The 16,096-nt window shown below is 49.2% G+C and overlaps 1 protein-coding gene across 2 annotated transcripts in view; it reads left to right on the top strand.

The window, feature by feature from the left end:
- Positions 1-1,103: 1,103 nt before the first annotated feature.
- The window catches only part of MAP2K4 (mitogen-activated protein kinase kinase 4), a 118,784-nt gene continuing 103,791 nt past the window's right edge, over positions 1,104-16,096 (top strand). Inside the window, exon 1 of one of the 2 annotated variants that reach the window (XM_058675395.1) lies at positions 1,104-1,298. In XM_058675395.1, coding sequence (XP_058531378.1) covers positions 1,181-1,298 — 118 coding nt within the window. In that variant the 5' untranslated portion in view covers positions 1,104-1,180. The remainder of the gene's footprint in view (positions 1,299-16,096) is intronic. The other variant, XM_058675396.1, reaches the window with a different exon arrangement.

Below are 16,096 nucleotides of genomic sequence, written 5' to 3'. Positions count from 1 at the left end.
GCTGCTTTCACAAGCCATGTCTCATCATGCCAGTCAGGTTGTGACTGATCCATCAGCCTCTAGCCCCAAGAAAGCTACATTTCTACTCGCAGCTGCTGACTTCCTTCAAGCAAATGCTCTGTCAAGCGTGGGGAAGCTCCAAGGTTGTTTCCTGGGTTGTCTCTGTATGTGTCTTCTACTAATGACCGTGGTCGTGTTCATAAGGTGTAGAGGATTTGGGGGCGGGGGGAGGATGGGGATGTAAAGAGATATTCTTGGGGCCTCAGGGAGTGCTGCGAATAGAATAGTGCTCCTCAAATTTGCTTTTCAATTACCTGGAGGCTCTTATGAAAGTGCCGATCCTGATTAAGTAATCTGGGGATAGGTCTGTGGGGAGCGCCTTTGAGTAGCACCCCTGCCCACCTGGGAGCGTAATTAGAGGGTTAGGGTTTGAGGATACTTTACAAAGTTAGTGGGAAATGGTTATTTAGGTGCATCTCTTTTGCAATCCATCCTTATGAGGACTCTTCAAAAAGTTCAAGAAAACTGCATAGCCCATGCATTAAAAATCATTTTGCACATCAAACATCAATCTCTTGTTTACTTGTATTTTCCATGAACTTTCTGAAGTATTCGTCGGGAGCTCCGAGCTGGCTCCACAGCTACAGCTAATCCCTCTCTGGAAGCGAGGCAAGTGTCACAGATCGAACAAGAAGCGCGATTTCTGGGATTCCCTTTCCGCTTTTCTGTCCTGATTGTGGGTTCTGAGGTTGGGAGAAGGAGGGCATGGGGTTAGTTTCTTCAACATTTGGGAATCACAGGACTTCCGTGGGAATGACGACAGCGATGAAGGAACCCTCTTCTCTCTGCAGCCACACGCGCGCGCACACACACACATCCTCCTGAATCTGCAAACCGCTCCCGGCCGCGCCAGCTCGCAGCCGCGGTCCAGGACTCCCCCAACCTGCCTTTTGCTTTTTTTCTCCCCCCACCCAGGCCCAGCTCCGGGCTGGGGCGGCCGATCCTGCGCAGCTGAGCATCTGGTGCGCGCTCCGCGTCAGGGCCCGGGCCGGGGGCGTGCCGGGGGGCGTGCCGGAGGCGGGACCAAGGCGGGCAGCCCGCCGCGCCCCTCGGCCCAGCGAGAGGCCGAGCTTGCTGCATTGCAGCCGCCGCGGCGCCGCTCGGCTCCTGACTTCCAACAATGGCGGCTCCGAGCCCGAGCGGCGGCGGCGGCGGCTCCGGGGGCGGCAGCGGCAGCGGCACCCCGGGCCCCGTCGGCTCTCCGGCGCCGGGCCACCCGGCCGTCAGCAGCATGCAGGGTAAGGAACGCGGCCGCGCCTCGACCCTGGACCCCCTCGCGCGGCCGTGCGCGGCGTCGCGGCCTGCCTGGAGCGGCCCGAGGACGCCCCCGGACCCGGCTGGAGGAAGCCTCCCAGACCGCCCGCACCTCCTTCTCTCCCCCTTTGCTTCCCGACCCATTCCCCGGGCCAGCTCGGCCTCCATCCGGACTCTAGGCCCCGGTTCCAGCCTCCGCCAAGCCCTCGGCCCTGCCCGGCGCCCCCTTCGGCCCGCTGGGCCCACCTGGCCCGGGACCGCCCCCGCGGCTGCCCGCATCGCGGCCGTCGCTCACCTGGCGCCCGCCGGGCCTCGCCCTGGGTGCCCGCCGCTGCCCAGGTAAGGCGGCAGCGGCAGCGTCCCCGGCCTGGCGCCCGCAGCTCTTGCGGCGGGGGGCCCCCAGCTCAGGGCCATCTTGGTTCTTGCCCTGACACAGCTGGAGCCTGGAGCCAGACCACCCTGCTGACCTCTGGGGCCCCCGTGGTCCTGCTGGAACCTACGTTTCCAAACTTTTACAGGATTTTCTGTGCGCTGGGAGGAGCAGGGCGGCCGGGGGCGGAAGGGTTGCCCAGGCCTGTGCCACCTGTAAGGTAATATAAGGTAGACAGCCATTGGCCTGGGAGAGGCATTTGGTTGCGGGCCGAGGGGGGTTCGTGTGTTTGCAAGCGTTGCATGCAGCAAATAAAAAATGAAATGGAACAGAAGGCTGGATGCGGTTTCCGTGGAGAGATACAGGAAGTAGAAAGGTAGGGGTCAGCGGGATCCGGTGGTGTCTGACCATCCAAGGCAGCGCTCCCAATTAATGGCCTTCCCCACTGGGAATGCCCGTGAGCTCCGTGGGCCTGTTGACAAAGGGTGTTGTGAAAACAGCAGTGCCCCTGGCCGGAGGTGGGGGGAACCCTTTCCGTAAGTTTATAGGGAGCAGTTGGAGCAGCTGCGCTATTTTTAAAGCAGAGCATCTCAGAACTCCCAGGACAACAACGCTCAAAAGCGGCTTCTGTTGGGTTCTTAGCAGGACTGGTGAGGCGACCCCCTTGCTAGTCGGGGTGACTCGGGCAGCACACACAGCATGCTCCGATTTAGGAAACTGGACACGGGATTTTGGTCTTCACATCCCTCTGAAACTACACACACACACACACACACACACACACACCCCTCCTGATTCTGCAGACCTCTCCGGGCCCTTCGTGTGCCATTCCTTGGGTACTGGATGCCCCTGGCGTTGCATAGCACCTTAAATAAGTAAAACACAAGGTGGGGCTCCTGATCTTTCAGTTTCACAGCCTAGGAGGTAGTGATGGTGGTGGTAGGGGGCTGTGTGGTGGAACAGAACAGCAAAACCAGTGTAAAGACTGTGTGACTTACAAAACTTATAATAATAAAAAAAAGAGCTCTAGTTCTGGGAGCATTTTGTGTAGCGGATACATGAGCTGACAGCTTGATAAAGGTCATACCCATTTATTTTTGTTGATATTGTTCTGAAAAGGGAAAAAAAAATTGTTGGATATCTGCTGAGTACTTGGACTAGCACTTTGGTGCTGAGTGTGTGTGGAAGACTGAATGGGAGAGTCCCCGGGGCGGGGCTTTTCCTCCTGAGCCGATGGAGAAGATGGGATGCAGGCAGATAGCAAGATAAGGGACCAGCCGGGGAAAGCGCGATGGAGGTGACAAGCTCGTGATAGAAAACCGTGGGTGGAGGGCAGTTCTGTTCTGGAAGATGGCCGGAGAAGGCCTCCCTGCAAGGGCCTGGGCTGCTCCCAGGGTCCTAGACAGAAGGAACACTGTGAGTGAAGGTTCAAGACGTTGGGCATATTTTTGGGAACTTTGAAAAGGGAGAAGGACCTCAGATCTGTCTTTCAATTATTGGTGAATTTCCTTTTATCAGCATTGGGTCTAGATTGATTTCACAGACATACAGTGGTATGGTTGTATCTGAGTTTTTGGGTTTTTTTTTTTTTGGTTGTTTATTAGTTTTGCTAAAAAGTTTATTATTTATTTGAAAAAGTTACAGAGAGGAAGGGAAGGCAAAAAGAAAGCGTTGAGGGAGAGAGAGTGAGAGAGAAGAGAGGAGAGATACCATCCACACACTGGTTCTTCCATGTACTGGTTCACTTCCCCGGAGTGCTGCGACAGCCTGGCCCAGGCCCAAGCCAGGAGCTGCTTCTGGGTCTCCCATGGCTGCACAGGGGCACCAGCACCTGAGGCATCTTCTGCTGATTTCCCAGGCCGTTAGCAGGGGCTGGATGGGAGTGGAGCAGTCAGGACTGGTGCTGTGGCCTGCGTGGGATGCCTGTGTCTCTGTCACAGGGGGCGGCTTGACCGGTCACCCATGATGCTGGCCCCTGTATCTTATTCTTGAACCTCTTCTGATTACTCAGACTTCAGTGTTTGAAATCCTCAAAGTTTTGTGTCACACAATGCATGTTATAATGTGTGAGCTTTTAGCGGAAATTTAGGATCCCTCTTTGGTGATGGTAGATCCAAACTTCTCATACTTCAGCACCAAACACCTTCTTTGGCTTTAGCTCGGAGTTGAGAGAGAGTGGTCCATAGAAGGTATTTGGTATGCTGGTCTCTCCCTTATCTACTTCTGTTTGCCAGTAAACACACACACACACACACGCACACACACACACGCACACACACACACACACACACACACACACCAAAAAACAACAAAAGCTGCCTTTTCCAGAAATTGTTAATGTTCAGCCTCTTCCAAGCAGCAGAATCCACTGAGGGATGTGTGGGCTTCATTTGGCCAGCAGGCAGCGCACCCCCTCAGGTGTGATAAGCATGCAGGGGGCAGTCGGTGACCCAGCATCCTTTTGCACAGCTTGGGCTTTGTGGCCCAAGGTGGATCAAAGTGGAGACCCATATCGCCTTAGGACCATGAAGCTTAAAGTCCAGAGCTTTGGCATCCTGGTTTTGAATCTCATCAAGATTGAAGCTTTTTGTGACCTCGGGTGAAAGGTATTTTACCTCCCAAGCATCAGTTTCCCAAATAAAAAGTAAGAACGATGCTTTAGTTCACGTCAGTGAAGTACAGGCCCTGACACACTGATGGGGCATGGGTCAACTCCCCTGGTTAGGAGCTGTTAGCCTGTAGGGACCCCCTCAGTGGTCTCTGATTGTTAGGGAGACAAATCCTTAAGCCTCCCGATATACCAAATAATTTCTTCAACTTTATCATTGCTGGATTCCCCCCTCCTTTTTTTCCCCCGTTTTTTTGTTGTTGTTGTTGTTGTTGTTGTTGTTGTTGTTGAGCAATTTCTCTTCCTCCCCTAGAATATTATAGATGAATCTATGCTGCTTGAAACTCCAAGTCCTCTGTCTGTCTTGGACCAGAGCATTCTCAAGTGAATTGTAATTTGCTTAATATGAAATACAGGGCTAACCATGAATTTGCTCTAATCCTTTTGTGGTGGGGGTGAGGTGAGAGGGTAAAGATTGAAAGGCAATTTTTAGTGAATTTCACTTTATAACAGTCCTAGCTTTGGTTGTATTATTTTTACTAATAGCTGTATTTCTGAGTTGGCCTTTTTTGTTTCTTGTAGCGTTCTCATTGTACCATAGAGGACAGAATAGTTGCTCATTTCGTTATTACTCATACATTTGTTTTCATTCATTCTGACTCAATTTTTTTTTCATGTTCATTCACAAACCCAACTTTCGTAGCTTGAGTAGTTTTATGTTTTGGTTCTTTGGTGACTAAACTATGTGAAATGTAGGTCTGTTTACCAAGTACAGTAAATAACTTTTGTAAAAAATGTATTTGCTACTAGGACGGGCTTGCGTTGGAGGGAACAAAAATACTCAAAAGAGCTACTGTGAGCTATGCTTTTATTGGTTGTGTGTCATCAGTAATTTGTCAATATGGGTGAATTCAAGCAGGGAGGTTTCTCGCTTATCAGAATAAAGTACTGGGTAATAGTGTAATTCTTCCGCCTAAGATTAAATTTTAGTCAACTAAAAGTTTAGGGTTGACTCGTTCACATTCCAGAACTTCCTTAGGCCTGGATTGGGTTTTCTGTTGTGGCAACTGAAAAACCCAGTGAATTATGTCAATTTTGTTTGAAGCGTCTGAAGCCAAGCAGAGTCCACCATGCAGCCGCAAGCGAGCAGGGCTTATGTAGAGACAGCCATTTGGGGTTGTTTTGTTGTTAGCATGTTGGACAAGAGCATTTTCTCATTTAGGGAGCTTTAAGGTGAGGTCTCAGCGGGCCCTTTGATGCCACTGCGGGGCTGGTAATAACATGTCCTATGGCGTGCAGTTGTGTTTAAGACATGAAAGGGTGCTGATGCGGAGAGAGCCCTGGGTGTCCCAGGCCACAAGCATGGAGCTGAATGGGAAGCGGGGCTGCCGGGATATGCAATGCTGGCATTGCAAGACAGAGGATCAACCTGTTGAGCCACTGTGCTAGCCCTTCCTGCATGAAAATAGGGATAATACTGTTCTGTTCTGAGAGTCCTAGTGTGAAATGAATGCACCTGAAAGTGCTGTGCAAATGATAAAATAATTATTAGTACGTATTATCATCAGAGATGTTGTTTATTTGCTTTAGTTACTTACTAGTCAATACATGGATTTACTAAAAAATACTGAGCTGTTTGCAAAGTCCCAGTTCCGGGACTCAAGTACGTGCATGTGCTGTAGATGCTGGAGAGTTTCCTGATGTGCTGATCCAGGCAGTGTAGCAGAAAGTTCTACTTTTTTTTTTTTATTGGAAAGTTATATACACAGAGAGAAAGATCCTCCATCTGATGGTTCACTCTCCAAGCAGCTGCAATGGCTGGAGCTGAGCCAATGCAAAGCCAGGAACCAGGAGCTTCTTCTGGGTCTCCCACACGGGTGCAGGGTCCCAAGGCTTTGGGCTGTCCTCAACTGCTTTGCCAAGCCACAAGCAGGGAGCTGGATGGGAAGTGGGGCTGCTGGGATTAGAACCGACGCCCACATGGGATCCTGGACGTGCAAGGCGAGGACTTAACCACTACGCTATGGCGCTGGGCCCAGCAGAAACTTCTATACCAGTGCAATCCTCACCTTCTTACATTAGCTGAGATTTTATAGGTCACCATTAAAGTAAAAAGATAAATTGTTGCTACTTAAAAATCCACAGGTAAGACTTTAAATTGTGTTGAAGCATGTCTGTTACAGTGAGTAGGTTTGAAATCAGTGCATTTCTTTTCTCCCAGTGTTTGAACATGTAAAATGTACAAGCAATGGCCTATTTTGTGGTCATTTTTCCTATTTTTGTCATTTTGTCTCTGGCTTTCAGGAACGATAGGAAAGTGCTTTTCCTGGTGTGCTGTGTACTGGTGGCTTTTCCTTTTACTGTATACGTATCTAGCTCAGGCAGTCAGTCCTTTCTCAAAGTTGGTTCCCTTAAAAATGAGATCAAAGCTAGTACTAAAAGAAGAAAATGACACGGCCTCTCAATTTTTTACAGAAATATTTATTTTTATTGGAAAGTCAGATAAACAGAAAGGACAAGAGACAGAGAAAGCTCTTTCATTCACTGACTCACTCCCCAAGTGGCTGCAATGGCCTGATCTGAGCCAATGTGAAGCCAGGAGCCAGGAGCTTCTTCTGGGTCTCCCACGCAGGTGCAGCGTCCCAAGGCTTTGGGCCATCCTTGACTGCTTTCACAGGTCACAAGCAAGGAGCAGAATGGGAAGCGGGGCTGCCGGGATTAGAACCGGCATCTGTGTGGGACCATGGTGCATGCAGGGTGAGGACTGTGCCGGGCCCCAAAGCCTGGTGTTCATTCTCCCATTGCCCTTTGATGTACCTTATCCAGTGACTCTGCTGATGTATCTGTTTAAGTTTGGCTATTATTATTATTATTATGCAAAGTTAAGATTTTGTATTTATGTCATGATTTCTTTTTTGGTTGAAATTGTGTCATTCCATTTCTTTTATCTGAGAAGTTGTATTGATTGGGTCCAGAAGAGTTTTCCTTCTTTTAGGGATCTTAATATCATTTTTATTTATTTATTTATTTATTTTTATTATATTTTTGACAATCTTTACATAGTTAATTACGGTAAAAAGGTTCAGGGGCTGGGCCTGGTGGCGTGGCCTAGTGGCTAAAGTCCTTGCCTTGACCGCCCCGGGATCCCATATGGGCACCGGTTCTAATCCTGGCAGCTCCACTTCTCATCCAGCTCCCTGCACCTGCGTGGGAGACCCGGAAGAGGTTCCAGGTTCCCGGCTTCGGATCGGCGCACACCGGCCCGTTGCGGCTCACTTGGGGAGTGAATCATCGGACGGAAGATCTTCCTCTCTGTCTCTCCTCCTCTGTGTATATCTGGCTGTAATGAAATGAATAAATCTTTAGAACAAAAAAAAGGTTCAGAGGTATAGGGAAGTGGGTAAGACTATAATGTCCATATTGTTTCCTTCATGTATCTGAGGTAAAGAGGATATTGAGGGAGAAGTCCCACCCAGTCTCCCACCCACCCCAGGTCCCGGATGTAGGGCATGCTCTGAGATACTTGCTCAAGTGGTTTTGATAGTTCACCAGTTCTGAATCGCTGCCAATCTCACCACTCCAAGCACGATGAGGTCGTTGAAGTATCCACTGATTGACATAGTCCAGTATTTCGCTGCCAACATATAGCCTAGGTGGTTGATTGACTTGTTCTTTCTTCTGTCTTTTCTTGGCTACGGTTCTGAGTCCAGCATTTTGATTGGGGAGATCCCCAAAGAAACTTTGAGGTAGTCCCAGACCAGATTCTTATATGTTCTAGCAAGTACAGGGCCTGGCACAGTCCATCACCACGATCAGCTGGTGGTTGTAATTGCTGGGTTGGTTCTGATTTCAGCCCCCACTTCCACTGGAACCAATGGGTGTTGCAGTCCAGCCTGGTTCTGCCCAGCACATACTCGGCCCTCACATCAACCAGTGGGAGCTGCAGTCTAGTCGGAGCGACCCACAATAACCCCCACCAGGCCCGCCCCTACCCTGGTTTGCCAGTATGTGTAGCAGACTAGTCCAGTCTGTCCCACATCGCATTTGGCTCTTGTACATGTCATGGGTATTAAAGCCTAGTTCCATCTAACCAGCTCAACTATCCAGCTCTCACGGATGTTGTTGAGTGCCTCTCTGTCTCGCCACTCCAGCCCCCGTCCTAATTCTCATGCCTTCCTGTGGGAGTAGTAACCCAAGAGGGAGGAGCCCATTATTTCCCTCCCAGGTCTCTCTCTATCCTGGTTTATGCACTCTTCGGGTGGTTCTGTGGTTTGACTTGACAGAATTAGCCCCCAGTGCCAGCTTCTGCAGCTGATGCTGTGGCTAAGCCCAAACAACCCTCACCCACTCTAATTTATGCTTGCACCAGTAGGAACAATCATCCCAACCTGATTTTTCCCTGATCTAGGCCACATGAGGCTCACAGGTGTTGTAGCCCTGGTTAGTCTGGTCTGTCCCCATCCCAGCCCACGCTCTCCAGTGGGGGTAGCTCTCTGGCGAGAGGACCAGCCCCTTAATCCCCCCGCCGGCTGTGCCCCCTCCCTTCCTGGTTCTCAGGCGTGCTGGTTGGGTGTGCAGTCACATCCAGTAAAGGCAACCTCACCCTGGCATTCCATATTGTGCACTGGTTTTTGTCACAACCAAACCTGGCTTGACCCACACTCTGTTCTGGTGTCCGGATTTGCCAGTGGATGACTTGAACTGATTCAGCCTGGTCTGCCCCCAAACCATGCCAAATGTTTGCCAGTGGGAAACTTTCCATGGCCTATTCTGGGCTGTTTCCTATCATGCTTCTTGCGCTTACCTGCAGGGACTGTGTCCTGCCAGAGGAGTTGCCCAGGCTCCTCCGTCAGAACCCCTCCCAATGCCAGATTTTGCACATACCAGGGGGTCCATGAGCCAGCCCTACTCAGTTCACCTCCTGTCCTAGCAGGAACAGTGGCTTTTCCTGACTGGCTTTCAACCGATTCTGGTTCTTGCTGTTGGATGTTTCAGCCCAGCCGTGGCTCGTCCATACCCACATACAGCTCACACATGGCTCAGTAGGGGTTGAGACCTAGCCTAGTCCGTCCCACATCTACCCTGGTTCTCCAGGACACCAGACGGTGTTGGGGTCTGAACTGGCCTGGTACATCCAATCCCAGTCCACACTAGTGCCACGGGAGACTACAACTGTTTCCTGGTTAGAACGCAGCCCCCATTCCAGCACACCCTTGGTGGGAACAGGCCCAGTTAGGGTGTCCCCTTATCTCCCCAACTGGGCCTGTTCCTAGCCATAGATCACGCGCCTGCCAGTGGTTGCTCTGACTCAGCTTGGCTCAGTCCCTCACTTGTCCTGGCCTCTGCCTTAGACACTGTGGCTTAGCGTCCTTGGCTCACGTAGACCAGTAGGTGCAAGAGCCTAGCTCGGCATGACCTGTGCTCCATCCTGGTTTCTAGTTTTGCTTGCAGGCTAAGGTTTGCTCAGTCCTGCCCAGTACATCCCGTTCCATCACCAATTGACACATCAGCTAACTGTTGGAGCTACTCTGCCCAGCTTGTCCGACCCCCAGGTCTGGACCACATGTTCACCAGTGGGAGCTATGACTAGCCAGGAGAGTTTTCCAAGTTCCTCCATTTGATCCACTCCCAGACCCAGTTCTCATACATGCCATTGGGTTTTAGGCCAGGTTCTGGTGAAGTCTAGCCTTCCATTTGGCCGTATATGAGCTGGTGAATGTTGCAGCCCGGCCCACCCCACACCCTATTCAGGATGCACATTCGGGTGCTGCTGCCTTGACAAGTCCAGACTATTGCGGGTTCCTTTACCTGTGATTGATGGCAGGCTCCTTGGTCACACCTAGCTTAGTCCAAAACCACCCAATCTCTTGGGCTAACCAGTGGGGCTAGAATTTCCACAGGGTGTGGCCCACACATCCCTCACAGAATCTACCCCCAGATATGGTTCTCGAGTGCTAGTTAATGTTATGGCCCTGCCTAATGTGACCAGTCTCCTGATCCATCATCATGTCAGGTAAAAGGATATCCTGCTGCACAAGCCCCGAGCCTTAGCTTTTGCATGAACTGGTGTTCAGTGCTCAGCATTGTTAAGTGATTACAAGTTCTTCAAAGGAAGAGTTACTGTCATTGGGAATCTTTAGGATTGACTCAGATCCCAGAAGCACAGTGGGCTCAACCTGGAGCTACCTAAGCAGCGATTCAAAGAACCAAAACCCCAGAGCTCCCCGGCCAGGCGGCCAGCAGGCAGAGCCTGGTGCCAAATGGCGAACTGGCCACCCGGGGACAGCTCACCACGTGCACATGGTGGCTGGAGTCGGGATCCGAGCAAGACACCCCATCCTGCGGCCCACCAGCAGCCAGGAAGCTGCCGGAAGTTTAAACCCCCAGGTCCAAGGTTGTGCCCCTCCCCAATCCCATCCACTGCCCAGTGCGTGGGCCACGGACCTACCCAGTCACAGAGACTTCCCCCCTCAGTGTACTCACCCCGAAGGAAGCAGCTCCCGAACCCAGGCAAGCCTGGGGACAGCTCACCACGTGCACATGGTGGCTGGAGTCGGGATCCGAGCAGGATGCCCCATCCTGCGGCCCACCTTAATATCATTTAATATCATAATGAACTTTGGCCTACATAATCTGAGTCTATCTTGTTTGCAGTCTATAGGAGAGAGCTGTAATGATGCAACTAGATGAAGTTCAGACTTGGACAAAAAAGGGAGCTGAGAAAGTGAAGGAAAGAAAGGGAAATCGTTATCTCCCTTCCACTGTTGTTAAGTTATCTAATGCTCACGGGGCAGGTGGGTGTTCCCTTTAGAGTTGCTAATTGCACTCCAAGTGGGTTTTCACTTTCTTGTATGGCTGGTAGCCATTGCTGTTTTTATTGTTACTGCATGGGTTTCCTGAGCTCTGCTCAAGTCCTTTTCGCCATTCAGATTTGAGGCAGAGGCTGTGCCAGGAGAGATGCGGAGTTCAGAATTGAAGGTCTGAGTCGGGGTGGAGACATGAAGCACCAGGGTACTTTGGCGGCTGTCTTGGGGGTCTCTCTGCGTCCGGGTGCTGCTTTGCCGGGGGGAGTTCTAAACCTGCTGGTTGCTTTGTAGTCGTGTTTTGCATTCTGAAGACTGTTGATTGGGGATCTGCATATGGGCAGAGACTAGTCAGATGCCTGCCCAGGAGGCCAGGTAAAGAGTAGGATCCCTTAAACAGCTTGTAAGAATATAATATGTAAAAGGAATTCATTTGCCATGAATGTTAACATATGTTGCCATTTTGGCTAAATTTGTCATCTGGGTGAATTGCTATGTGTTAATGGGCTTGTTTTGTAACTCAGTAAGTCTTCCAATGTTCCATCATGCCCTTGGCAAGGTTGCGCCTTCAGGATATAAACAGAAACCTAAGGTTGGCCTACCATGTGGCCATAGTAGTCAAAAGGGCCATAAATGAGTCTTTTTATTTTCTTTTTTAAAACTCATTCATTTTTTAAAAAAAATTATTTATTTTTTTTGGAAAGGCAGATATACAGAGAGGAAGAGAGACAGAGAGGAAGATCTTCCGTCCGATGATTCACTCCCCAAGTGAACCGCAACGGCTGGTGCTGCACCGATTAAAAATCGGGAACCAGGAACCTCTTCTGGGTCTCCCACGTGGATGCAGGGTCCCAAGGCTTTGGGCCGTCCTCAACTGCTTTCCCAGGCCACAAGCAGGGAGCTGGATGGGAAGTGGGGAAGTGGAGCTGCCGGGATTAGAATAAGCACCCATATGGGATCCTGGCGTGCTCAAGGCGAGGACCTCAGTCGCTAAGCCACACCGCAAGGCCCAAAATAAATAAGTCTTAAAAATAAATAGAAAGAAAAATGGGGAGGCTTTGCTGGGTGTCAGTAAAATTGTGATTGGTTCTGGATGATGCCAGCAAACTGAAATTACCATGTTTGGGTGACTCGTTTTGATAGTTTAAGAAAGTTGGGGTCTAGGGCCTGGTGGCGTGGCCTAACAACATAAGTCCTCACGTTGAACGCGCCAGGATCCCATATGGGCGCTGGTTCTGGTCCAGGCAGTCCCGCTTCCCATCCAGCTCCCTGCTTGTGGCCTGGGAAAGCAGCCAAAGATGGCCCAAGGCTTTGGGAACCTGCACCTGCGTGGTAGATCCGGAAGAAGCTCCTGGCTCCTGGCTTCACATTGGCTCAGCTCTGGCTGTTGCTGTCACTTGGGGAGTGAATCATATGATGGAAGACTTTTCTCTCTGTCTCTCCTCCTCTCTGTACATCTGATTTTCACATATATATATATATATATAGATATATATATGTATATATATGTAAGTATAGGTCTAGAGATGACTATATATAGTTATATATATAACTAAATATATATATTAAATAACTATATATTACATATATTAAATGGCCAAGGATGGTCCAAAGCCTTGGGACCCTACACCCAAGTGGGAGACCTGGAAGAGCTCCCGGCTCCTGGCTCGTGATCGGCTCAGTTCCAGCTGGGGTTGAACCAGCAGATAGAATATCTTTCTCTCTGTGTCTCCTTCTCTCTGGAAATCTGACTTTCCAATAAAAATAAAATAGTTCTTAAAAAAAGATCAATTTTTGATTTGAGTGAGAAAACTAAGGTTCAGGTTGGAGGATGCGTTTTGCAATTGGAAACAAAGTGCTGTTTTCCTGACACTTTTTAATTTGTTTTTTCCTTTTTGAAATACTATTTGCTGTTTAAAATTTTTTTACTTAAAAATAATTTTTAAAAGATCTTTTATTTTTACTGGAAAAGTAGATTTACAGAGAAAAGGAGAGATAAAGAGAAAGATCTTCCACCTGTGGGTTCACTTCCCATGTGACCACAATGGCCAGAGCTGAGCCAAGCTGAAGCCAGGAGCCAGGAACTTGTGCATCTCCCACGCAGGGGCAGGGTTCCAAAGCTTTGGGCCATTCTTAACTGCTCTTCCAGGATACAAGCAGGGCGATGGAAGGGAAGTAGAGCAGCTGGAATACAGACTGGAACCCATATGGGATCCCAGTGCAGGCAAGGGGAAGGACGTTAGCTCCTAGGCTACCATACCCAGCCTATGGTTTCATTATTTAAAAGGCAGATTAGCAGAGAGATAAGGGGAGACAGAAAGAGTGAGAGAGAAGTCTCCCATGTGTTGGTTCCCTCCCCACATGGCCCTTATGGCCAGAGCTGGGCTGGTACAAGCCAGAAGCCTCCAGCTCCTTCCAGGTCTCCCATGTGAGTGCGGGGTCCGAGGACCTGGACCGTCTTTCGCTTCCAGCGCCATAGATGGAGGCCCAACAGCGCCACACTCCTCCCCGCCCCCATTGTCTTTCTCTGCCACTAGACCTTTCTCTTGTTGGCAGTCTCCCTACCCTGTGAGTATGAGCTCGTAGAGATGTTTGCGCATCTGTACTGTAAACACTCTTTGACTTCTGCAAGTCTTCTCATGTATGTTTTGTCATTTAGAGATACAAAAAGACTTAACCTAAAAAAGCCTTTTCCTGGATTTCATTGAGAATACAAGCTGTGGACTTGCTAGAGGAAAGGTGAGCCATTATGTTACAGTTAATTTAGTTTTTATTTATCAGTTAGCTATGGATTAGTTATTGAGTCTTTCCTGCCTGAGAGATAATGTAGAGAGAATTTTATTAGCAGACCTCAGAATGCATTCACCTTTTGACATTATCTACAATTAGGCTTGGTTTTTTTTTTTTAAAGATTTATTTATTTTTTATTACAAAGTCAGATATACAGAGAGGAGGAGAGACAGAGAAGATCTTCCGTCCGATGATTCACTCCCCAAGCGAGCCGCAACGGCTGGTGCTGCACCGATCCAAAGCCGGGAACCAGGAACCTCTTCTGGGTCTCCCACATGGGTGCAGGGTCCCAAGGCTTTGAGCTGTCTTCGACTGCTTTCCCAGGCCACAAGCAGGGAGCTGAATGGGAAGTGGAGCTGCCAGGATTAGAACTGGCGCCCATATGGGATCTTGGCGTGTTCAAGGCGAGGACTTTAGCCACTAGGGCACGGCGCTGGGCCCTACAATTAGGTTTTAAAGAAAAGGAAATTAAGAGTTATTCTGTGCTAATTTCACTCCAAGACTTTGCGTTTGCATCAATTCTGTTTTGATGTTGGGATTTTATTTTGAGAACTGTTTAAAGCTTAACTGGGCTTAGCTTGTTTTTAGCTGAGCTTTTGAAGTATTAGTGCAGTAATTGGTAACAATGTACCATTCTTAATCTCATAGACTTTTAATTTTTTCCCTGTTGTACACTTTATTCTGTAACTTTTTATGTAACCTTGCATACAGTATAGCATTTTTTTTGTTTGTTTGTTTATTTCAAAAGCAGAGTTGGATAGGAGAGAAAGATGTTCCACCTGCAGGTTCATTTTCCACGTGATTGCAGTGGCCAGAGCCGGTCTGGCTTGAAGCTGGGTTTTCTAGTCTCCCATGTACGTGCAGGTGCCTGAGGACTTGAACCATCCTCACTGCTTTTCCAGGCAGTAAGCACGGAGCTGGATCAAAAGTGGAGCAGCTGGGATATGAACAGGTGGCATCAAGGCTGTTTTCATTGTTTGCTTCTTCCCTTTGTTTTTAGCTACTTAGTGTCTTTCACCCGTCATGTTTAGGGTTGCAAAGAGTAACTGTTCCCTTAAGATTGTTCAAGTGTTTCCTTTTCCCTGGAGTTCTCTACCTCCTCCTGGTGGGGTGAAGAAGGAGGCTTGTCCTGCAGGGCCTCCTCTCCTGACTGTGCAGGGCTCGGTAGGCCTGCTAGGGGGCGGAGTGACACGATTGTATGAGCCATTGGATGTCAGATTTTTCTGGATCCTCCTCCTGCTGCATGTGTGGTGGGGCAGCTGGTGGATTTTTAGTGGCTGAGAGGCGTGGCCATGGCATAAACCAGGAGTGGCCCTTTTATCCACGGTTAGGTCCTGCCTTCTTAGCTGGTCACTCATAGCTCCCTTTTTGCTGCACGAAAGCAGTTTTTTTCATCAACAAGCCACATTAGCATTTTCAATTTTTGTATATTATAATGTCTTTACATTAAGATTCTAGAAATTTTGATCACTGTGTAGAAACAACTGCTTAAACACATCCTTCACTCAGGGCTCTGCTTCTTGCATCTTTCTTTTGTTTAAATACAAAGTCATTTTAAAGTGGGCCCAGTGGCGTGGCTTAGCAGCAAAAGTCCTCGCCTTGAACGCGCTGGGATCCCATATGGGCGCTGGTTCTAATCCCGGCAGCTCCACTTCCCATCCAGCTCCCTGCTTGTGGCCTGGGAAAGCAGTGGAGGATGGCCCAAAGCCTTGGAACCCTGCACCCTTGTGGGAGACCCGGAAGAGGTTCCTGGTTCCAGGCTTCGGATCGGTGCAGCACCGGCCCGTTGTGGTCACTTGGGGAGTGAATCATCGGACGGAAGATCTTCTTCTCTGTCTCTCCTCCTCTCTGTATATCTGACTTTGTAATAAAAATAAATCTTTAAAAAAAAAAAACCAAGCCATTTTAAAGTTATATTTCCTGTTTTGTACTTCAAAGCAGCAGGAAACCCAAACACAGATGGACCACTAAGAAAACTGGGTATCCACCAGTAATCCAGTGAGCAAAAGAGTGTTTTACGAGACTTCTGTTTGAAATGGCTGAGTTTACGTGGATATATTTAAAAAAACAGTGCCACATCTGTATATGGCATCCGCCAGAGGAATAACCAGATCCAAGTGAGTCTGGAACACTTGTTCACGTGGCAGAAGAGTTCACAAGGTTGTCCCTGTGACTTCTTATAATTGCTAACCCTGCTCTGCCCTTTCATTC

Source organism: Ochotona princeps, chromosome 17, assembly GCF_030435755.1.
Source record: "Ochotona princeps isolate mOchPri1 chromosome 17, mOchPri1.hap1, whole genome shotgun sequence".
Classification (NCBI taxonomy): domain Eukaryota; kingdom Metazoa; phylum Chordata; class Mammalia; order Lagomorpha; family Ochotonidae; genus Ochotona; species Ochotona princeps.
Note: the sequence above shows the minus strand (reverse complement) of the source record. Positions and strands in the feature narration are given on the sequence as shown.